The 20,041-nt window shown below is 41.1% G+C and overlaps 1 protein-coding gene across 5 annotated transcripts in view; it reads left to right on the plus strand.

Annotated features, from left to right (window-relative positions):
* The window catches only part of INPP4A (inositol polyphosphate-4-phosphatase type I A), a 198,205-nt gene that overhangs the window by 143,090 nt on the left and 35,074 nt on the right, over positions 1–20,041 (plus strand). For 2 of the 5 annotated variants that reach the window (XM_077814741.1, XM_077814756.1), the window contains exons 13-18: positions 3,011–3,115; positions 4,037–4,145; positions 7,400–7,417; positions 11,086–11,269; positions 14,523–14,741; positions 17,549–17,816. In XM_077814741.1, coding sequence (XP_077670867.1) covers positions 3,011–3,115; positions 4,037–4,145; positions 7,400–7,417; positions 11,086–11,269; positions 14,523–14,741; positions 17,549–17,816 — 903 coding nt within the window. The remainder of the gene's footprint in view (positions 1–3,010; positions 3,116–4,036; positions 4,146–7,399; positions 7,418–11,085; positions 11,270–14,522; positions 14,742–17,548; positions 17,817–20,041) is intronic. The other 3 variants (XM_077814761.1, XM_077814748.1, XM_077814768.1) reach the window with 3 other exon arrangements.

Genomic DNA, 20,041 nt, shown 5'->3' on the forward strand with positions numbered 1-20,041 from the left:
CTGTTTTAACATACAGTGTCTTCACTTGTGGTGAAATTCCGCTCTGTACAGAGGGCCAGCATAAAGGTCTAGGCATCACATAACTTCTATTTTGAAGGGTTAAGTGGGACTTGCTATAAGTGGTATGTAGGCTTTGTGCTGGCCTCCCTGCAGAGGGGAAGAATTTATCCCTGAAAGCACAGAACAGCAGTGACCAATGGGAGGAAGGGTGATTTTCATGTGATACGCCAGTTCAAAAGACACTGACCAGTCAATGAGAATAAAGCCAAACCCCAGGAAAGTAAAACAAAGTTTCAGTGTACACAATGCTAACGTTGTAGCATGCATCCCACCTCAGATTGTTAGAAAAGCAGGCGTGTGTAGGTGACAGTATATTACAATATTAATTACTGAGCACAGAACTTGTATTGGTCTGTGCATAATGGATCATTGGAACCCACAGAGCAATTGTCTGTGGTAAACATTAAATTCACCTGTAGCTTTGACATTGTTGTATCTTTACCTTTTTTGTTTAAGGCCTCGATCCAGCAAAGCACTTAAGCACATGATAAACGTTCTAGTGAAGTCAGTGGGACTTTTCCCATGCTTAAAGTCAAGTATGTGCTCAGGTGCTTCCCTGGATTGATTCCAGGGATCGTCAACAGTAAGAGAAAATAATAGTCCAGTGCTAAAACATAAACTTAATTTGCTAGTCATTTAGACCCCAGTTCTGCAAGGGACTTAAGCATGTGTTTAAAGCTTCCTGAATCAGGGCCTGTAGCAAGGCGGAGACTCACCGGCACGATGCCTCCCACTGGTTGTCCTGGGAATTAGCTCTCCAGCCTCCGGGGCGCCCTCTCCAGGCCACTGTCTCGCATATGGCTGGCCCCCATGTCCCTTTACCTTGGGTGCTGCCCCCTGGCAGTACCCCCTCCCCCAGGGAACCTCCAACCCTCTATCCCCACCTCGCCTCAGTCTATGGCTACTGCCAGTCAGCATCTAGCCACCACTCACTGGGGCAGACTGCAGTGTACAAGCCATTCATCAGTAGCCAAGGGGAGTTTGCACCTGTTGCCTTTGCTTACCCTCTGGGCTGCAGCCTCTGCAACCCCAGTACCTGGTTTGGCCTTGCACCGGGCCTGCTGCCTGGGGAGTTGCCAGGCAGAGCTCCCCAGCTTCTCTCGCCTTTCCCCTGCCCTGCCCTGCCCTGCCCTGCCCTGCCCTGCTGCCTGCACCCACGGCTCCCAGGCAGCTAGGTCCTTCTCCCTCTGAAGCTGGAGGGAGAGTGTGTCTGGCTCCTGGCTCCTAGCCCTTTTATCAGGGCCAGCTGAGGTCTGATTGGGGCGTGGCCCAGCTGTGGCTTCTTCCCCAATCAGCCTAGCTTTTAACCCACAGCTCCAGCCCTCTCCCAGGGCTGGCTGTAACCCTTTCTAGACCAGGGAGCAGGTGACCACCCCGCTATAGGGCCTAAGTGCATATCTAATTCCAACTCATTCTTCTTAGATTAGTATTTGGACTCCACCAGATCCAGTAGCTAGTAATATTTATTACTAATAAATAAAGTAATCCAATAATTGTACAGGGACCTGGAATGCCTCAACTGTAAACATCCTCCAGTTTAGTTGTATTTTCCCATACTATACAATATATAAATTACTCAAAATTGGAGTGGAAGTGAGTATAGCAATCCTAACAAACAAATTCTCATAGGCTGGTGAGATGGACTGCACTAGAAGAGTTGTTTGTCTGCTTATTGCTGTCGTAAATGTTCTTCTGGTGGGATTGATTTCTTCACCCCTTGCAATCAGAAGATTTTTAGTTTTCAGAGTAACAGCCGTGTTAGTCTGTATTCGCAAAAAGAAAAGGAGTACTTGTGGCACCTTAGAGACTAACCAATTTATTTGAGCATGAGCTTTCGTGAGCTATAGCTCACTTCATCGGATGCATACCGTGGAAACTGCAGCAGATATTATATACACACAGAGATCATGAAACAATACCACCTCCCACCCCACTGTCCTGCTGGTAATAGCTTATCTAAAGTGATCATCAGGTTGGGCCATTTCCAGCACAAATCCAGGTTTTCTCACCCTCCACCCCCACCCCCCCCACACACACACACAAACTCACTCTCCTGCTGGTAATAGCCCATCCAGTGAATCTGTATGTAGGGGGGTGGAGGGTGAGAAAACCTGGATTTGTGCTGGAAATGGCCCAACTTGATGATCACTTTAGATAAGCTATTACCAGCAGGACAGTGGGGTGGGAGGAGGTATTGTTTCATGATCTCTGTGTGTATATAAAGTCTGCTGCAGTTTCCACAGTATGCATCCGATGAAGTGAGCTGTAGCTCACGAAAGCTCATGCTCAAATAAATTGGTTAGTCTCTAAGGTGCCACAAGTACTCCTTTTAAGATTTTTAGTATTTTTTTTAAAAGAATACATTCTCCAGGTTCTTGCACTGTATTCTTGTATGCTCTTCCAGCACTTGTGTACAGAGAGACCATGTTCCATCAAAATACAATGAAAATTAATGTATTTGACTATGCATTGGTTTGTGTTTTAATAGGCATTTCCCCCCCAATGTTACGGAGTCTTCTCGTACCAGAGGGTTGGTCACAGGGTCTTGAAAGTGGATTTTAAATTAAGCCTATGTTGCCCCTTCACTTTTGTGATCATACAGTTTGGCCCCACCTGGCGAATGAGTGCCAGAAACTCCAAGAGGGGAGGAGCCTACCTGGTGCCCTCAGTGGGTATCTCCCTTCCTTGCAGCTGGCACCATCCAGTTCCCCCAGCCATTTAGGCGGGTGAGTGGCTCTTGTAGCTAACAGCATGTGCCTTGCAAATATACTTACAACTAAAAGTCTGCTAGTCAGCAAATCATACTTTCTGTCAGTATTACTTCCCACCTAATGTGCAACCAGTGTTGAAAGTAACCCCAATCCCCATTTGTTGGTATTTTGACACTGGCAGTTGGTCATGGTTTTATAGGGCAGATATAGAATGAATATTTTTCTGTTACATTTCTCAGGCCCTTCGTTTAAAGCAAGTAGCTTGAAAGCTGATAAAAAATTGGAATTCGTGCCCACAAATTTACACATACAGAGAATGAGAGTCCAGGATGATGGAGGATCAGGTACTGCTCTCTCGTGTGTGTGTGTATGTGTGTGTGTGTATGTGTGTGTGTATATATACACATTATTCTCTTTTTTGGGTTTCCACCATCCAGAGCTAAGTTTCCCCCAAACCAGTGTAGCTTCTGTGCAGTACTAATAATATTTAACATTTTAATAGCAGCTTCCATCCTTAGATCTCAAAGCACTTTAGTAAAGAAAAGTAAGTATCATTACCGCTGTTTTATAGATGGCAAAACCAAAGGGCAGATCAGCTTGTCAAAGGTCACGTGGCACATCAGCCTCAGAGCTAGGAAACAGAACCCAAATCTCCCACCTTCCATCCCTGTGCTGTATCTACTGGATTGATCTGCTGGATCCCCTTTGGTTTTAGGAGCTGCCGGGATCTTTTCTGGTTGGCATGACATCAGAGGCCCTCTCCGTTATTTTTTTTTTTAGTTTAATTTAATTGTGAGGGGCTGCACTTTAAATGTGTAAAAAGCCATTAACTTGTTTAGGTTGAGCTTGCTTCTTTGTAAAAGACCTAATTTTCTCCTTTCATTTAATGTTCAGCCCCATCCGCCTGTCAACCCTAGCTGCCTTGTGTATCCTTCAGATAGGAGGGATGATAGGCTGAGGTATCAAGGTTAATCCTCCTTCATCTCCAGACATGGGAATATTGTCTTTGTAGATCTTCCAGAACAAGAAACAGGGGTCCAAGTTTCAAACAAGGGTCTCTTACTTCGTAGCACATGGGAGTTTCTCACCACTAACGCAGTTCCAAACTTTTTAACACTCAAAATTGTTCTGAAGACTTCAGTCTCTGTCAGGAATATTTGAGATATTTCAGGAATATTTGAATATTTCAGTAGTTTGAATTTCCACAGATTCAACCAAAGTAAATATGATGAACTTTCATCTGTAAGCACTTTTTGTCCATCCAGATCAGAATTATGACATAGTAACCATAGGAGCACCAGCAGCTCACTGTCAAGGCTTTAAATCAGGGGGTCTACGGAAAAAGCTGCATAAATTTGAAGAGGCAAAGAAACAGTAAGTAGAAGAGTTATAAAATGCATCACCTGCCTTTTCTTAATCTCCAGGCTTTGTAAAATCATCCCATTCCATGATTTTGTTGCACCTCCATTTGGAAGTTCTGCCAAATACTATGAAGATTATGCTATGCTTTTCTCAAAGAGGGGGAAGAGAAAAACAGTTTTTCCATTGTTTTTTGTTTACTGATAGTTCCTTTTCAAATTATTTTTTGTGGAATATTTAATATTACAAGACTGTTGTTAAAGTAGCTAAACTGAACAATTTAAGTGTTGAATTGGGCTTAATTCAGTTTAAGTTCTGTCTGGCTGTGGAGGTAGAAAATATCATTGGCATCTCTTTAAATATGTTACATTTGATACTTCCACTCCCTTTAGCTTGCTTCCTCAGCGCATCTGGGAAGCATTTTCCAAATCAAAGTAAATTTTGTCTTGGGCTATATCCTAATTTGTGACTCTGGTGTTAACTGAAGAACTGAGATTAGCATTACTCTAATTTACCTTCTGAAGTCAGATAGAAGTTGGCTAAAGTAATTTCTTAGCCTCTTTCTCTTACTAATTTCCTAAAACCACAACATGCCTAGACACCCATTCTACGCTGGAGTCGTCCACCTCTGATCCTTCCCCTAGAGCTTCAGAACTCTATGCAAAGACAGATCAGTTGACTTGTTCTACTCTCCCTAAGAGGCAGCAGCAGTTCCTCAAATGCAAGTTTCTTATTAACAGCTTGGATTTAGTTATAGGCCCAGTTGCTCCAGGTTTCTCTATATTGCCCCAGGTTTTTTGCTGCTGTGTAGTTACTAATTGTTCTCCATCCATATTAAAGTAAAAATATTAGGCCAGAATGTGCCCCCTAGATGCATGCCTAGAAAGGACCCACTATACATTGATCTCCCCCTTTCTACCCTGCAGGAAGAAATCATTCACCTCTGTGAATCTCTGTGAGATCACCTTCGGATCTCACCGTGGCTTTTCTGGGGGTTAGCCATTCACACTGCAGGCTGAGGCAGAAATTGAGAAGGCCAGGTGTGCTGAAGGGGAAGGGAGACACAGTTTCCCTTCAGGCTTCAAAGGGTATCTCTACTCAGCAGCAGGAAGCATGCTCTTGCAGCCCAGGTGACTACTTGGGCTAGCACTTTAGAAATAGAGGTGTGGATGTTGCAGCGTAGAGTGGCACAGGCTAGCCACCTGAATAAAAGGACTCAGGGAATGGGGCAGCTAGACCTTGCCATTGCCAGTGCTGCAGTGTCCACACTTCTATTTTTAGCCTGCTAGCTTGAGTAGAACTAGCATGTGGCTTTTCTACCCAGGCTGGGAGGCGCACTCCCAGTTGCAATGTAGACATACCCAAGGAACTTACAAGAGAAAGATAATTCGACTCCGGGCTGCATTATCTTTACTGTAGAACCCCCCTTTGGGGGCTACAGGAGCAGCTGCAGCCAAGGGGAGACTTTAGTAGTGCAGCTTCAAGAAGCTGGGAATGCAGCCTGCCTCGGAGTCAGAGCTGGTGGGAAGGCGCAGAGAGAGGGGATGATCTGATTCAGTATTTTTGGAGGCTACTGAATTGTACCATCAGTGGCACTAATTTTAGTAATGGATAGGGCTACTTGCAGTGCCAGTTGAAACCTTAGAGTCAGACTAGTACATGTAATGGTACAGTATTGAGACCAGTACTAACAACTGCCTCCTGTAAGTTTGTCTGACATACAGGATGTTCCAGGATGGTATTAGCAAAGATTGTAAATCCAATAGGCTAGGCTGAACTTTTTGTTGTTGTTGTTACCAAAATCTGCCTTCAGAAGCATTGTAGATCTGTCTACTTAGTTACTTAAAGGGCCCTCATCACTGACTTATCTAAGCACCTAAACCACTGATGTCTTTTTTTCTATCAAATCTATTCAAAACCTCCATTTCTATCCTGCATTTTTCTTCTGGGCCTTCACAAAGTTGCAGGTCTTCTGATCCTATGTTGGAGAATAACTTTCCTGTTGGCAATATCATTTGCCTGAAGGTAGCACAAATTACAGGCCCTTTCTCTGTTGGACCTAAGTTGCCTTATTCAGTCTATTGGGTATCTCCTATTACAATATTAATGTAGAGTACTTTTGTAATGAAGCTTGAGACGATCTCCAAATCATATAAAAGTGAGCAGGGTCAAATACTGTACCTACCAAGATAATCTTAAAATATATTTGATCAGAAGCATAGAAAATCAAGTATGCTTATTGCATTTTATCCTCACCGCTTAACCAGACATCACTGTCTTGGAGCATTTCTTACTCTGATTGTTTGGGGCCTTGCAAGCAGAATGAAAAAAGAGATGTCCTGGAACTTGGAAAACCAAACTGCATTGACTTAAAGGGGCTTGACCTGTATGTGTAATTCGGGCATCACATCCTAAACCTAATGTATAAAATTAGAACCATAAAATAGTTCCTAAAAAAAGCACCAGGGTTTCATCTTTGGAGAAAGAAGCCAGAAATATTGTAATAAGTAAAAGAAATCAGTAACACTTCGGTAAATGCAAAAAATACTGTATCTCAGGTGTAAGACTGGGTAATCAATCTGCAGTGGCAGAGTCAGTTTCTGTAGCGAGTGTTAGTTCTGTTTGGACTGTATTATATAGGAGATACAGCTAGATACTCATAATGGTCCCTTCTGGCCTTAAAATGTATGAATCTCTGAATGTCATTAGGCCAAGAGAGTGTCAATAGCAAGATCCCATCATTTGGATGCCTTATCACATGTTATATTAAAATCTGTAGAGCATGTTTTGGTAACTAAATTAAATGTATTGAGAGTCTAATCTCTCCTTGTTTACATACAGCTTTCATTAACATTTTTAGGGATGATGTGCTCTAAAGGGGAGAACAGAATCCACTATTAATAGATAGAAAAAACGAGTAGTACTTAGAAGTCTGTTTTGTGTGGACTTCTTTGCTGCTATACAAACCATAGTATACTAGAATTTAGTGCCATCTTTTTCATTTTCAGTGTTATGTACAGATGACTTTTATTTTTTCCACTTATTGGCAAGAGTGTTCCTTGTACACTTACAGCACCCAGAGCAAATAAAACCCATTTTCCTGTGATTCTGCAGTATATGTATATTTTGCTTACAAGTTTAATCATATGCACATGCCTTTTGAAAATATTAAGCAATTTAAAACGTTTTCCCAAACTTACTTTGCTTTGTTTTCTGCTTTCAGTATTTGCAAACAATCTGCTAATTTTATTTTGGTTTTGTTTTTTTAGCAGTTATGAGGAATGTTGGTGAGTTTTCTGTTTCTGAGAGTTTGGAGAGAGAGGTGTTTTTTTTTTTTCTTTTGGGATGGGGCAAACATTGGTATATTTTAAAGTGTGCAGATTTTTTTAATGTTGTGCATCATAACACCATTAATTGTGCTTCAAATGTCTGTAGCTGCCTCGTAGAACACGATATATGAATGAATTTGTCCTTCCAACTGCAACTTTTATTTTGTAATGAACAGCTAACTTCATACCTGCCTGTGATTTTTATGAAGTCAGGAGACTTTGCAAATTAGAATAATACAATGTGTTCATCTGTTCCTCTGTTACTTCTAAAGAAAAATAGATAACAGAGGGGAAGAGAGACAGCTACGCAAAACAGTTTTTGAACCTTTCAGTTCTACTGGATGAGATAACACATAACTTTAAGCCTTTATAATGTTATAACGGGCCTGGTTTATATATTTGAAATTTATCTCTACACTTATACACATGTTCCTAACCCGTGTGCAGTTTTTTCCCCTTAAAGTACTTGGAGTTGATTTGCTGATTATTATGACCATACTTCTTGTGGCCTGATCTGTAGCCCATTGAAGTCAATAGAAAGATTCTCTCATTGTCTGCAGTGTGTTTTGGATCAGGTCCACATATTAGACCATGTATGTCTTCTGAAAGCACCACAGAATGCAAATTGTTTATTTATAACTTTACACATCTAGTGACGTGCAGCTTGTGTGTTCTTTTTTAAAAAAAATTTAAGGATAAGGATCTGTTAAGCATATAATATAGCTTACTTGTGCAGAATGACAGCTGTTCATTTGAAAGAGTGATTGCAGATTGGAAAATGAATACGTGTGAACTTCATGCCATAATAGTTTCTTTCCTCTGACCATCCCAGGGAAATGTATTTATTTTTTAGTAAGAGTCTAATCTGAACATGCTGCATGGCCTTCCTGCCAAATAAATCATCTTTCTGCATGTTAACCATTCTATAGTGGAAAGAAATTTATCAGAGGAATTGTCAACAATAACACTGGACACCAAGGAGTAGGCTGAATCAGTATGCAGTAAAAGCCCTTAAAAAGGAGCTCTGTTTCATGTATGGATAGAGTGTAGGGGATCAAATGTCCTTCTGTTCCCTGTAGAAAGGTGTGTGTGACCAGAGGAACATAGAATGATGCCCGTTTCAGGGGTTACTTCTGCTTTACATCCTTCAAACATGATACTTATCCTTTAAAAGGAGATCAGACTGGATAATCATAATGGTCCATTCTGGCCTTAAAATCTATTTATCTATGAAAATGCCTTCAGATTGGATTCTAGGACAATTGCTTTTTAAGTGTGCCCCATGAGAGGATCCTGCATTATCTCATGAGCACTCTGTAAAAGTGAATATTACTCCTGGGGGAATTCTGCACCAAAAAATTAAAAATTCTGCGTATTATATTTTAAAATATTGTAAATTTTATTTGTCAAAATAACACAGTATAATCACACCAGTTTCGATTATTTTGGTAATCTATTTCAAAATACCTGTCAGCAAGTATGTCTGTAACAATACAGACAACAAAAAAGATTCAGGAAATGTTTTTTGACAAATAGATTCCTTACTAGGCATATTAATTCAGAACTCTGAGTAATAATTCATTTAAACTACAATACAGAACCATATTTCCCATACCCCTCAGAAGTAGTGCAAAGGCTTGGGGGAGTCGGGGTAATGGAGGAGCTGAGAGAGAGGAAAGTAATTGCTGGGAAGGAGCCTGGATGTGAACTTGGAGGGTTGTTGGGTACAGGTGGGAAAAGTATGGAACAGGTTTTTTGGGGTGGGATGGGGAAGAGATTGTTAGGGAACTTCCTCCATGTAGACCCTGGCTGACCCCTAGCCTCTCCCATTCAGTCTGGCACATCTGTCCCATCCCCATGTGTCCCTGCATCTCCTGTCCACACATGTCCCTGCACCCCAATTCAGACACCCACTCCCCCATCTCCACATGTCCCTGCACCCCTCCTCCTGTCCACACATGTCTCTGCACCCCTTCTCTGCTCCCATGTGTCTCTTCACCCCTCCCCCTCTCCTTTCCCTCATGTGGCCCTGCACCTGTCCCCATGTGGCTTTGCACCTGCACTCCCATTCAGTTCCTGCTGCAGTCTGTCCTCCCCAACTAGCCCTTATAAGTCCCTGTCTGACTCCCCAGCAGCCCTGGGCTGTCTGCCTTCCCATATATCCTGTCTCCTGCCCTGGCCCAACGGGCACTGTGAAGAAGGCACTGCAGGCTCTTTCTCTTCTCTATCTGGCTGGGAGCGGCTGTTTTGTTCTATCACCACATCGCCCCCTGGTGGGCAAAAGGCAGAACTGCAACAATGTTCTGGCAGAAGCTATTTTCTGCACACAAAAAACGTTAAAATATGTATGGCACATTAATTATGCACATGTGCATGGTGCAGAATTCCCCCAGAAATAGAATATACATTCCTCAAGTTTCCTTGCAAAAGTTTATAAAAATTAAAATATGTTCCCCATCAGTGGCTTAACTCCCCCCACCCTTCCCCCAAAGCAAAAGAATTCAGACTCAGAGAGAGTGATTTGAGGCAATTGCACCTGGGAAATTAGGCTCTCTGATATGCTAAGCATGGCTTTGTCCACCAAACAACAGCTGGCGTTTACACTAACAATAGGTACTTTTATGTCTAATGGCTACAATGAAGCAATTAATGACAGGAAAAAGTGAGGCGGAGGAGAAATAAATTACCATGTGCCAGTTTAGGCATCTCTGACTTGACACTTCATCCAGAATAGGAAAGCACGCTTGTCACACCCTGAGCAGAGACAAAGGCAATAAAACATCTGCATGCTGTTCCATGCAGCTGGTACGTCAGCTGACTCTGACTGCAGGGTTATAAAATTGCAGTGGAGATGTATGGCTCAGACTGAAGCCCCACGAAATCCTAGACCCCAAGCTCCAGCCTGAGCCTGAACGTCTACACTGCAATTTTGTAGCTCCACAGCCCGAGTTTCATGATTAGAGACTTTCTACTGGTATAACTATTTCAGTTCAGGGTGTGGCTTTTCCCCCCTAAATAGTTATAATGGGTCAACCCTAATGTGGATGCAGTTACACTGATATAAAGATGCATTTTACTGGTGTAGTCTATTCTCCTTTTCATCTGGGAATAAGCTGTACTGGTGTAAGTGCTATGATATCAATGTAACTGTGTCCACAGTAGGGTGGGTTGTACAGCTTTAACTCTGCTGGTGTAGTTAAAGTGATATAGCTGTGTGCAGACAAGGCTAAAATTCCTAACCTGGCAAGGAGATATCAAGTGTAACTGTGTAAAGTGTCTGCATTTTGGGAAGAGAGAGAGTGGAGCAAGCAACCTAAGGAAACTGGTTCTGTCACTGCTGACAAAATTTGTCATGCACATTCTCCTCAGAAAATTATCCTTCCTGTATGTGGACTGTGAGCACAGTCCTTTAGCATTAGTAATTTTGCATCTGAATGTTTTCATTAAATACAGAGGTGCTCAGGAATAAGTGTTCCTGCTGTTTAATTGCCCAATTGGTCTTCCATGGTTAATTGTTAGCTTAGGTAAATTTTGTTGTCTGCAATTCCTTTTTCGGCATGAAGAAGTGTGACTAGAGCGTTTATACCTTCTGATAGATTGTCTTTAAATTGTTTCTTCTTTTTCAGCACTTCAACAAGCTCCCAGTCTATAATATACATACCACAGGACATTATTAGAGCAAAGGAAATTATTGCACAAATCAACACCCTGAAAACTCAAGTCAGTTACTATGCCGAAAGGCTCTCGAGAGCTGCCAAGGATAGATCAGCTAATGGCCTTGAAAGATCACTTGCCATTTTGGCAGATAAGGTACGAGAACAACAAAACAAAATCACTGATAAAAGTGAAGTGAGACACGTTCTGAAGCACCCCCTTTTTTGTGAGCTCCCTGAAAAATCCAAAAATGGTCTCTTTTGTGGCCCCACCCAGCCCCAATGGAAGATAAATCCAGATGGAATTTTTGAATTTGCCACCATTTATTCAGGTTTTCTCTTCTCTTCCACTCACTCTTGCCTCCACCTCCTATGGATGGAGTGGTGAGGACCGAGAAAGAAGAGTGATACCTACTGACTTCCTTCCCCAAGTTTAAAGTATCATCTCCACCACATGTCCAGTCACAACATCCCAGAGAAGAAAATCCTAAATTCACTTTCGTACTCATGTCTCTGTAATCACGGATTGGTTTGTTGAGCTCATTTCTGAATAAGCTATCATGCAACTGGAACTTGAAGAAACTGGAACACCACAAGGAGTATTCATTATCGTTTCATTTGTATAATAATGACATGAACTTGGGGCAAATTGTAGTGATGCTGTTCAATTAATACTTGACTCCTGTACCCTGTTCTATAGATTATGAATAAAAATCCCCAGTTATCACTTTGAGGGTTGACAGGTTCTTGTCCCAAGATCAGGCCGGTATTATTTAAATTATTTTATTGTTGGGAACCCCGATGTGCACAGGTGCAACACTCACACTATAAGAACTCTTTTATATTTACAAGTAAATAATTTATTAATATGTTTAGCAAAGTCAAACACTCTAACTCAGTAAGGTAGATAGCAATAATACAGAAAGTACATCTGAACATCCATACTCTCACCATCCGTTGCAGAACAACCTGAAATGTTAGCCATTATCTTCCTCGTCACCGTCACCTTCCTCATCTTCATTAGTGGCCATCATTCTGGCCCCTCTCGAGGGCTACATCGCTCTACCCCAACTGCCCTTGGGATGCCACTTTTATAATATGTTACGCTGATGTTACCATGTCTAATGCATATTCAGTAAGGGTTTCTCCCCTCTTCCTTATTTGTATTTCCTTCCCTTACCAATGTTAAGGTGTCCTTCTATAGGTCAGTGCATTTATGATTTCTCTCCATTATCATATGTGTCAATTGGTTGTCATGGCACTCTTGTGGTCGGATGTTCCAATCAGAAGCCGGTATCACTTATGTTCTGTGGTTGGCTGATGTCCATTATGGACAAGATTCCCTCCCTACACTCTACTTCCAATTCTCCAGAACTTATGAATTACCTATGTTTATCTATGCCAAAGGTCATAGGCCTCATGCTAACTGCTGAAGCCAATGACTTACAGGATACAAGCCTGTAGGTTCCTTGCATTACTGCTGAATATAATAAAGCAGAATATAATGCAAAGCAGTGAATATAATAGAGGTAAACTAGCCCACTGGGCTACACTCCACTCAATAAAAATGGACTGAATAGGCAATCAGAATGAAACTTCTTCACAAGGACAAGAACAAACGCAGTTTTATAGAACTCTTTTGTTGTAGTAGTCTGAGTTCTAAGAAAGCATAGCTAATAAATAAGCAGTACTCTGACAGAGAATGCATTTGAAAGTTAGTTTGCTGTATACCCACTTGGGGTGCCTGTATACTTTCCCATAATGCAAAAATGTATGTGATGAAATTAAAGTTAAAAATATACAGAAAAAATACTTGTACATGGTGTATATCTGACCTGTGGATTCTCTGCTGCTGGATATTAAGGCACTGTCAAGGTTCCTCCCCCACTCTGAACTCTAGGGTACAGATGTGGGGACCTGCATGAAAAACCTCTTAAGCTTATCTTTACCAGCTTAGGTCAAAACTTCCCCAAGGTACAAAATATTCCACCCTTTGTCCTTGCCGCTACCACCACCAAACTAATACTGGTTACTGGGGAAGAGCTGTTTGGACGCGTCTTTCCCCCCAAAATACTTCCCAAAACCTTGCACCCCACTTCCTGGACAAGGTTTGGTAAAAAGCCTCACCAATTTGCCTAGGTGACTACAGACCCAGACCCTTGGATCTTAAGAACAATGAACAATCCTCCCAACACTTGCACCCCCCTCCCCCTTTCCTGGGAAATGTTGGATAAAAAGCCTCACCAATTTGCATAGGTGACCACAGACCCAAACCCTTGGATCTGAGAACAATGAAAAAGCATTCAGTTTTCTTACAAGAAGACTTTTAATAAAAATAGAAGTAAATAGAAATAAAGAAATCCCCCCTGTAAAATCAGGATGGTAGATATCTTACAGGGTAATTAGATTCAAAAACATAGAGAACCCCTCTAGGCAAAACCTTAAGTTACAAAAAAGATACACAGACAGAAATAGTTATTCTATTCAGCACAATTCTTTTCTCAGCCATTTAAAGAAATCATAATCTAACACATACCTAGCTAGATTACTTACTAAAAGTTCTAAGACTCCATTCCTGGTCTATCCCCGGCAGAAACCAGTATAAGACAGATACACAGACCCTTTGTTTCTCTCCCTCCTCCCAGCTTTTGAAAGTATCTTGTCTCTTCATTGGTCATTTTGGTCAGGTGCCAGCGAGGTTACCTTTAGCTTCTTAACCCTTTACAGGTGAGAGGAGCTTTCCCCTGGCCAGGAGGGATTTCAAAGGGGTTTACCCTTCCCTTTATATTTATGACAGGCACATAGTTTAGTAAGGTGTTTTTTAAATAGGTGAATAAGAATAGTATCTGAAGTTATATTATCTAGGAGAAAGGTAGGTCAGCAATCCTCATGCTTCAGGGCTTATGTACATCATTTGCCAGAATAAGGAAGAAATTCCCCCCAGGATACAGTATTGCACAGTGAGGTGGATGTTTCATGCCTTCCTCTGAAGCATGTATTATTAGCCATTGACTGAGACAGGATATTAAAGTAAATGGAACATTGCCATACCAAAGGAGACCAATTTCTGTGGACTGTAGAAAGGTGCCTGAGGTGTGGTGTGTGTGTGTTTTTTTTTTTTTTTTAAAGACTGTTTCACTTAACAGAAAATGAAGTGCTGGTTCTAGGTAGATCACTAGGAACTGTAGGTATTTGTTAAATATTCAGCATGTGTAGTCCTAAAATGTCAGTACACATTTTTGAAAATTACACTTCACATTTTTGCTTCCTATACATCCTTTTAAGGCCCTGCTGTAAAATAAGCAGCACAAACTCAAAATGAGGGTAGTTTTTTTTAATGAAAAAATAAGAATGTAGATAAGGATTTAAAAGTGAAAATGCTTTCAAATTCTGTTTTCTATCATTTTTAGACGCGGCAGCTTGTCACTGTCTGTGATTGCAAGTTATTGGCAAATTCAATACATGGATTAAATGCTGCAAGGCCAGATTATATAGCCTCAAAGGCATCTCCAACCTCTGGAGAGGGGGAACAAGTGATGCTAAGGAATGATCAAGACACCCTTGTGGCAAGATGGACAGGAAGAAATAGCCGATCGTCTCTGCAGGTGGATTGGCATGAAGAGGAATGGGTAGGTTTGCTGAATGGAGGGATGAGGTCTGCTGATGTCATCTCCTTTTTTCCCTTTTAGTATCCCTTTATTCCCTAGCCCTATGACCCTTAGCATGTAGCTGCTAGCCACTTGTCACCGATATCTACAAGTCTTATTTTGGAGCACATCACTGCATGTTTTAGGCCTGGTCTACACTTAAAATGTATGTTGACATAGCTATGGCACTCAGGGGTGTTAAAAATCCACACCCCTGTGTGCCAACCTGTATTTTAAGTGTTGATGCAATTAGGTTGATGAAAGAATGGATAGCTCAGTGGTTTGAGCATTGGCCTGCGAAACCCAGGATTGTGAGCTCAATCCTTGAGGGGGCCATTTAGGGATCTTTGGCAAAAAAAATTGGGGACTGGTCCTGCTTTGAGCAGGGGGTTGGACTAGATGACCTCCTGAGGTCCCTTCCAACTCTGATATTCTATGATGTCGTTGTGCTCAACCTAGCTACTGTAGCTTAGGGAGGTGGGGTTCCTACAGCAAGGGAATAATGCCTTCCATCACTCTAAACTGCATCTACACTATGGGGTATGGTGCCACAGCTATGTCACTGTAGTCCTCGTAGGTAGACATGTTGTTAGTTGCCCAAAGGGGTCACTGATAAGTGTCTTGAAGTGCTCCTTCTGCCCTCTCTCTGTCTGCCCTTTGAGCAGCAGGAGCAGAAACAGGCACTGAAAAATTAGCCTAAGTTTCTTGCATAATAGCAGAGTCAGATCAAGTCTACATTACAGACCTATGCTGGTATAACTCTGTTGCTCAGGGATGTGAAATATCAACACCCCCGAGCAAGTAAGTCATACCGACCTAACCCCACCCCGTGTAGATGGTGGTATGTTGACGTCTTCTCCCACTGACCTAGCTACTGCCTCTCGGGGAGGTGGATTAACTATGCCAACAGGAGAATTCTCTCCCATCGGTGCAGGAGCATCTTCACTTAAGCGCTACAGTGACACAGCTGCATCAATGCATTTTAAGTGCAGACCTGCCCTCAGTCACTTGGGCCACCTGGCTGTACTGCAGTCAGTTCTATATTGAAAGTTAATTGAGTATTCTTTTTAATGAAACAATTAAGAAACATTGTGCAGGGTGTCCCTTTATCAATCTCCATACGCAGCCAAAAAAGAAGGAAAAAAAATAGAACTCTTGCAGTATACGCTTAGATATTAGTTCTGAAAAACAGCTTTTCAAAGGCTTTCCTTGTTTTTTTAATCTAAATATTTAAGTGAGGTGTCTGTTTCTGTTTTAATTATGAGCTGCCTTTTAAAACAGGTCGCACCAAGAATTAAATAACTTTCCATCTAATGTTGCCAATTTAAATGAGAATTGAGCTGTCCGAACAGTGTAGTGAAACAGAATTGAATGCAGTCTTTATTAAAATTGTTGAAATTGATTAGAATTGTGATTAACCCTATGAAATACAGGAGGAAAAGAAATAACGTCAGTGCATTTTAGAGCTAATAATGATGTAAACTTTCCCTTCTGTATCTGATGGCTTATTGATTTTACGTTATGCTATAATAGTATGTATGGGAAATTATGGGTGTGTACGTATATATATAAAAACTTTTATACCACAATATCATGTATTTTTATATTCACATATGTACTGTGTGTGTGTGTGTGTAAATAGACACACCAGCTACATATAAAAGTACTTGATACTGTGGTATAAAGGTTTTATCAGCATGAGTTTGGATGGCCACATTACTCATAAGTGTGTTATACAGGTCATCCCAAATGGATGCCAATAAAATCTTTATACCATTTACAGGATTTACAAGGAAAATCTTTTAGGAATGTCTTAGTTTTAAAATTTGTTGTTGGAACTATTTTTGTATCCCTCCAGCTGTAAATTCAGATTCCTTAGTTAGTTTGGCTAACTTTTTTAGAAGTAGCCTGTGACTTTGGAAGTCTCAGTTTCTGGGTGCCAGGCTTGGGAGACCTAGAGGCTGATTTTTCAAATTACTGATTACCCACAGATCTCATTGACTTCAGCTGAAGTTGCAGATGTGTGTTCTGCACTTTTGAAAAACAGGCCTAAGGTGTCTCAATTTGGGCAACAAAATTAGAGGCCACTTTTGAAAATTTTAGCCAATGAGTCAAACTATGCAGAGTTCAAAAGGGAGACACCAAAAAACCCTCTAAAATGAACTAAAATAGTCTTTCTGTACCTAAAAATAGCATGGCTTTAAAGTAAGCGCACTCTAGCCATTTTAAAGCTAGAAGTGAGTGATGGATCCCATTGGGACGCTGGGGACTTCCCTTTCCAGTGGTACTAAGTTCCATTTCTAGTTATGCAAGAACACTGGGCACTGGAATTTAAAGTAACAATTTTTTAGGGATAGAAAAGCTGTCACTGGCCCAGACTAAACTTTAACCATTCTGGACCTCAGACAGGTGTAACTTTTGAGAAGAAAATTCCACATTTGGCTGAAGGAGGAGAAAACATTTTTCCTGTTAGGTTGATGGTTTAAAAAAAATGTGCATTTGAAGTTGAAATAATAACCGGGGAAATGGGTTAGTGGGCAGATGGCTTACGAGAGTCAGAATTGTATGACAAATTTATCACACAGCTCTGCAGCTTGACATTTGGATGTCACTTTAAACTTACCTAGATACGTGTGGAGTATGTATGTAGAAATGCAATGGCAAAGCGCAAACTTTCCTAAGCAATTTTGTCTAGAACCACAGCATGCAAAGTATCTCTTTTTTGCAAATGTTCTTGTCATCTAATGTTGGGATCTTCTTAATTGAAAAGGGGACATTTTTCTTTCAAGGAAAAAGTTTGGTTGAATGTTGACAAAAGTCTGGAGTGCATTATTCAGAGAGTGGACAAACTTCTCCAGAAAGAGCGTTTGCACAGTGATAGCTGTGAAGATGTTTTCCAGTGTGACATCAGCTGTACTAGTAAGAAAGGTAATCGGGATACTCGTGCCTACTGGATAAATCCAAAAGGCTTAGATGAGACCTCATCCTCACCTTCATCATCCTCACCACCATCTTCAACCATATCATCCTCTGCATGCCATTCTCACAGAAACACAAGTGCGTATGACAGACACCGCTTTGCTGTATGTTGGCATATTTCTTAAACCTTTTAATCCATCTTTTATGTCAAATTCTAAATTTTTTAAATAGACAAGATACCAGACAACGGGGCCTGGGTGAGTTTGGAGTTGCTAACCTTTGAAGTGAAATCCTGGCCCCACTGAAATCAATGGCAAAACTCCCACTGACTCCAGTGGGATCAGAATTTCACCCTTGGTGTTCTGAGAGCTGCGGTTCCAGATTTCAGATGAATAGAATGAATCTGGAAAACATCATAGCCTGATATACTCAGCATATGGGTCAGGCTGTGACAGTTATGCCAGTACCTCATTATTTTTTCTCTTGGCATCAGCTTGTCGGCTGCATCAGGGCTATTCCGATGTACCTTTTAAAAGATAAAATAAAACATGAAAGTGGCCCATGCAGTAATACAATGCTCATGAACAGAGCTGAGCTGCCAGACTGTAATGCCAAATGAGAGTGCAGGGAAGGTGGAAGGGAAGTACTGCTGGGTGAGAGGTTCCAGAAGAGTGAGCTAAGAACAGATAGGTGCATTGGGTTTTTAAGATGTGTATGATATTTATCCTCCTACTGATCTGCTGCTCAAGTGAATGAGTATTTCTCAGGTGAATGAGGTGACCTGGTGATGACCAAGGATAATGTGCTCTTGTTCCTACCATTTATTTATGAAGGGCAGCAGCATGTAGTGGACTGAGCATATGACTAGGAACCAGGAACTCCTGAATTCTACATCTGGCTCTGCTGCTGATTTGCTGTATGGCCTTGGGCAGGTCACTTATGCTTATTTTTTCAACTCTGGGTGCCTTAAAGTGAGGCAGTTAAATCTGTACTTAGGTACCTAAATCAAAGTGGTCTGAATTTCAGAAGTGCCCAAGTTGTAGTTCCCACTGAAGTCAATGAGAATTTGAAAATTAAGCTACTTTGACCTACGTGGCTAAATATGCATTTAGGTGCCTACATACAGGCACCTTTGTTGGAACAGTTTGGCTGTAATCTCTTTAGGTGCCAGTTCATCCATTTGTAAAATGGCAGAACAGACAAAATGCTTTCAGGGGCCCTGAGGGATAGGGAAGGGCAAAGCACACTTACTCGTGGCCTCTGCAACGCGTTTTGGAAATGTGTAGTGTGAGCTCCCTCTCATCTTTCCATTAGTGCAATTCTCCAGGCACCCCCTATCCCAACAGACTTACTGGCTAGTCATGGCTGTCAGTAGTGCTAGTAGACCCGTGCTGCACTCCAGTTGATGGTTTTGTCCCATTAGGAAGCATGAGGGAAGGAGGGGCTCCTGGCAAGTTTTCTCCCCTTGCCACCAATGTGATTGTCTGGGGCCCAATCGTACTGCTTTTTCAGTGAGTTAAATGGCAGTTTGATCAGCCTTACGTTGTAACTGTGAGCTTATCTGTATATTAGCGTGTATAAACTGACTGAAAATAATGCATGCAGCTATTTAAAAGTAACTGTTGGTTTGCATGGTAAGGTTGCCTTAAAATTGGCTCAGGAATTTAAGTAAAGTTATGGTAATATGTGGTCTCAAAGTAATCAATCAGTCGGATTTTATAGTACAAGCATAAAACATAGGAAAGAAAAGATTGTTGTAGTCCATTCTCCTGCTAGTGCAGCTGTAAACTCAATAACATTATCAAAACTATAAGTTCAACTGGTGCTAAATATATTGTAAATAAATAATGCCTTAAGCATGTGAGTGAGAGAAATTCTTAAACTCATCCTACTTTTAAGCTCCATTTTAGGTTTACAAATTTCCTACCTCTGCATGAAATTTCAGAATGACTTTATTTTTGTGTCTTGATTTTTTTAAAAACCGTTTTCATGATAGTCATTTTCATAGAACAGATGAAGCAGTGTTTAGTCTTAGAAAAGGTCATATGAGTTTTGAACATTTCCATGTTTCATACTCTGTGGTATTTCATGGCTCTTCCTTCCACTATTTTTGCATGCCTGTGACTTCATGTTCATTCCACTATTAATATTTTAGCACAGTAAGAGATGTTAACTTAAAAACTAAACAACATTTGTATTAAAAATTAACTTTTTAACAGCATATAATATAGAATCGAATGTCTGTTACATATGATTTGATGAATGTTCTAAATTGCCAAGGGGGTTTTCGAGAATATTCTACATTTCTGGGTATTTTGTATTATTAAGCTATCATATTAGAATTGTTTGAGTATTTTCTTCCT

The sequence above is a fragment of the Eretmochelys imbricata genome, chromosome 1, assembly GCF_965152235.1.
Source record: "Eretmochelys imbricata isolate rEreImb1 chromosome 1, rEreImb1.hap1, whole genome shotgun sequence".
NCBI classification, from domain to species: domain Eukaryota; kingdom Metazoa; phylum Chordata; order Testudines; family Cheloniidae; genus Eretmochelys; species Eretmochelys imbricata.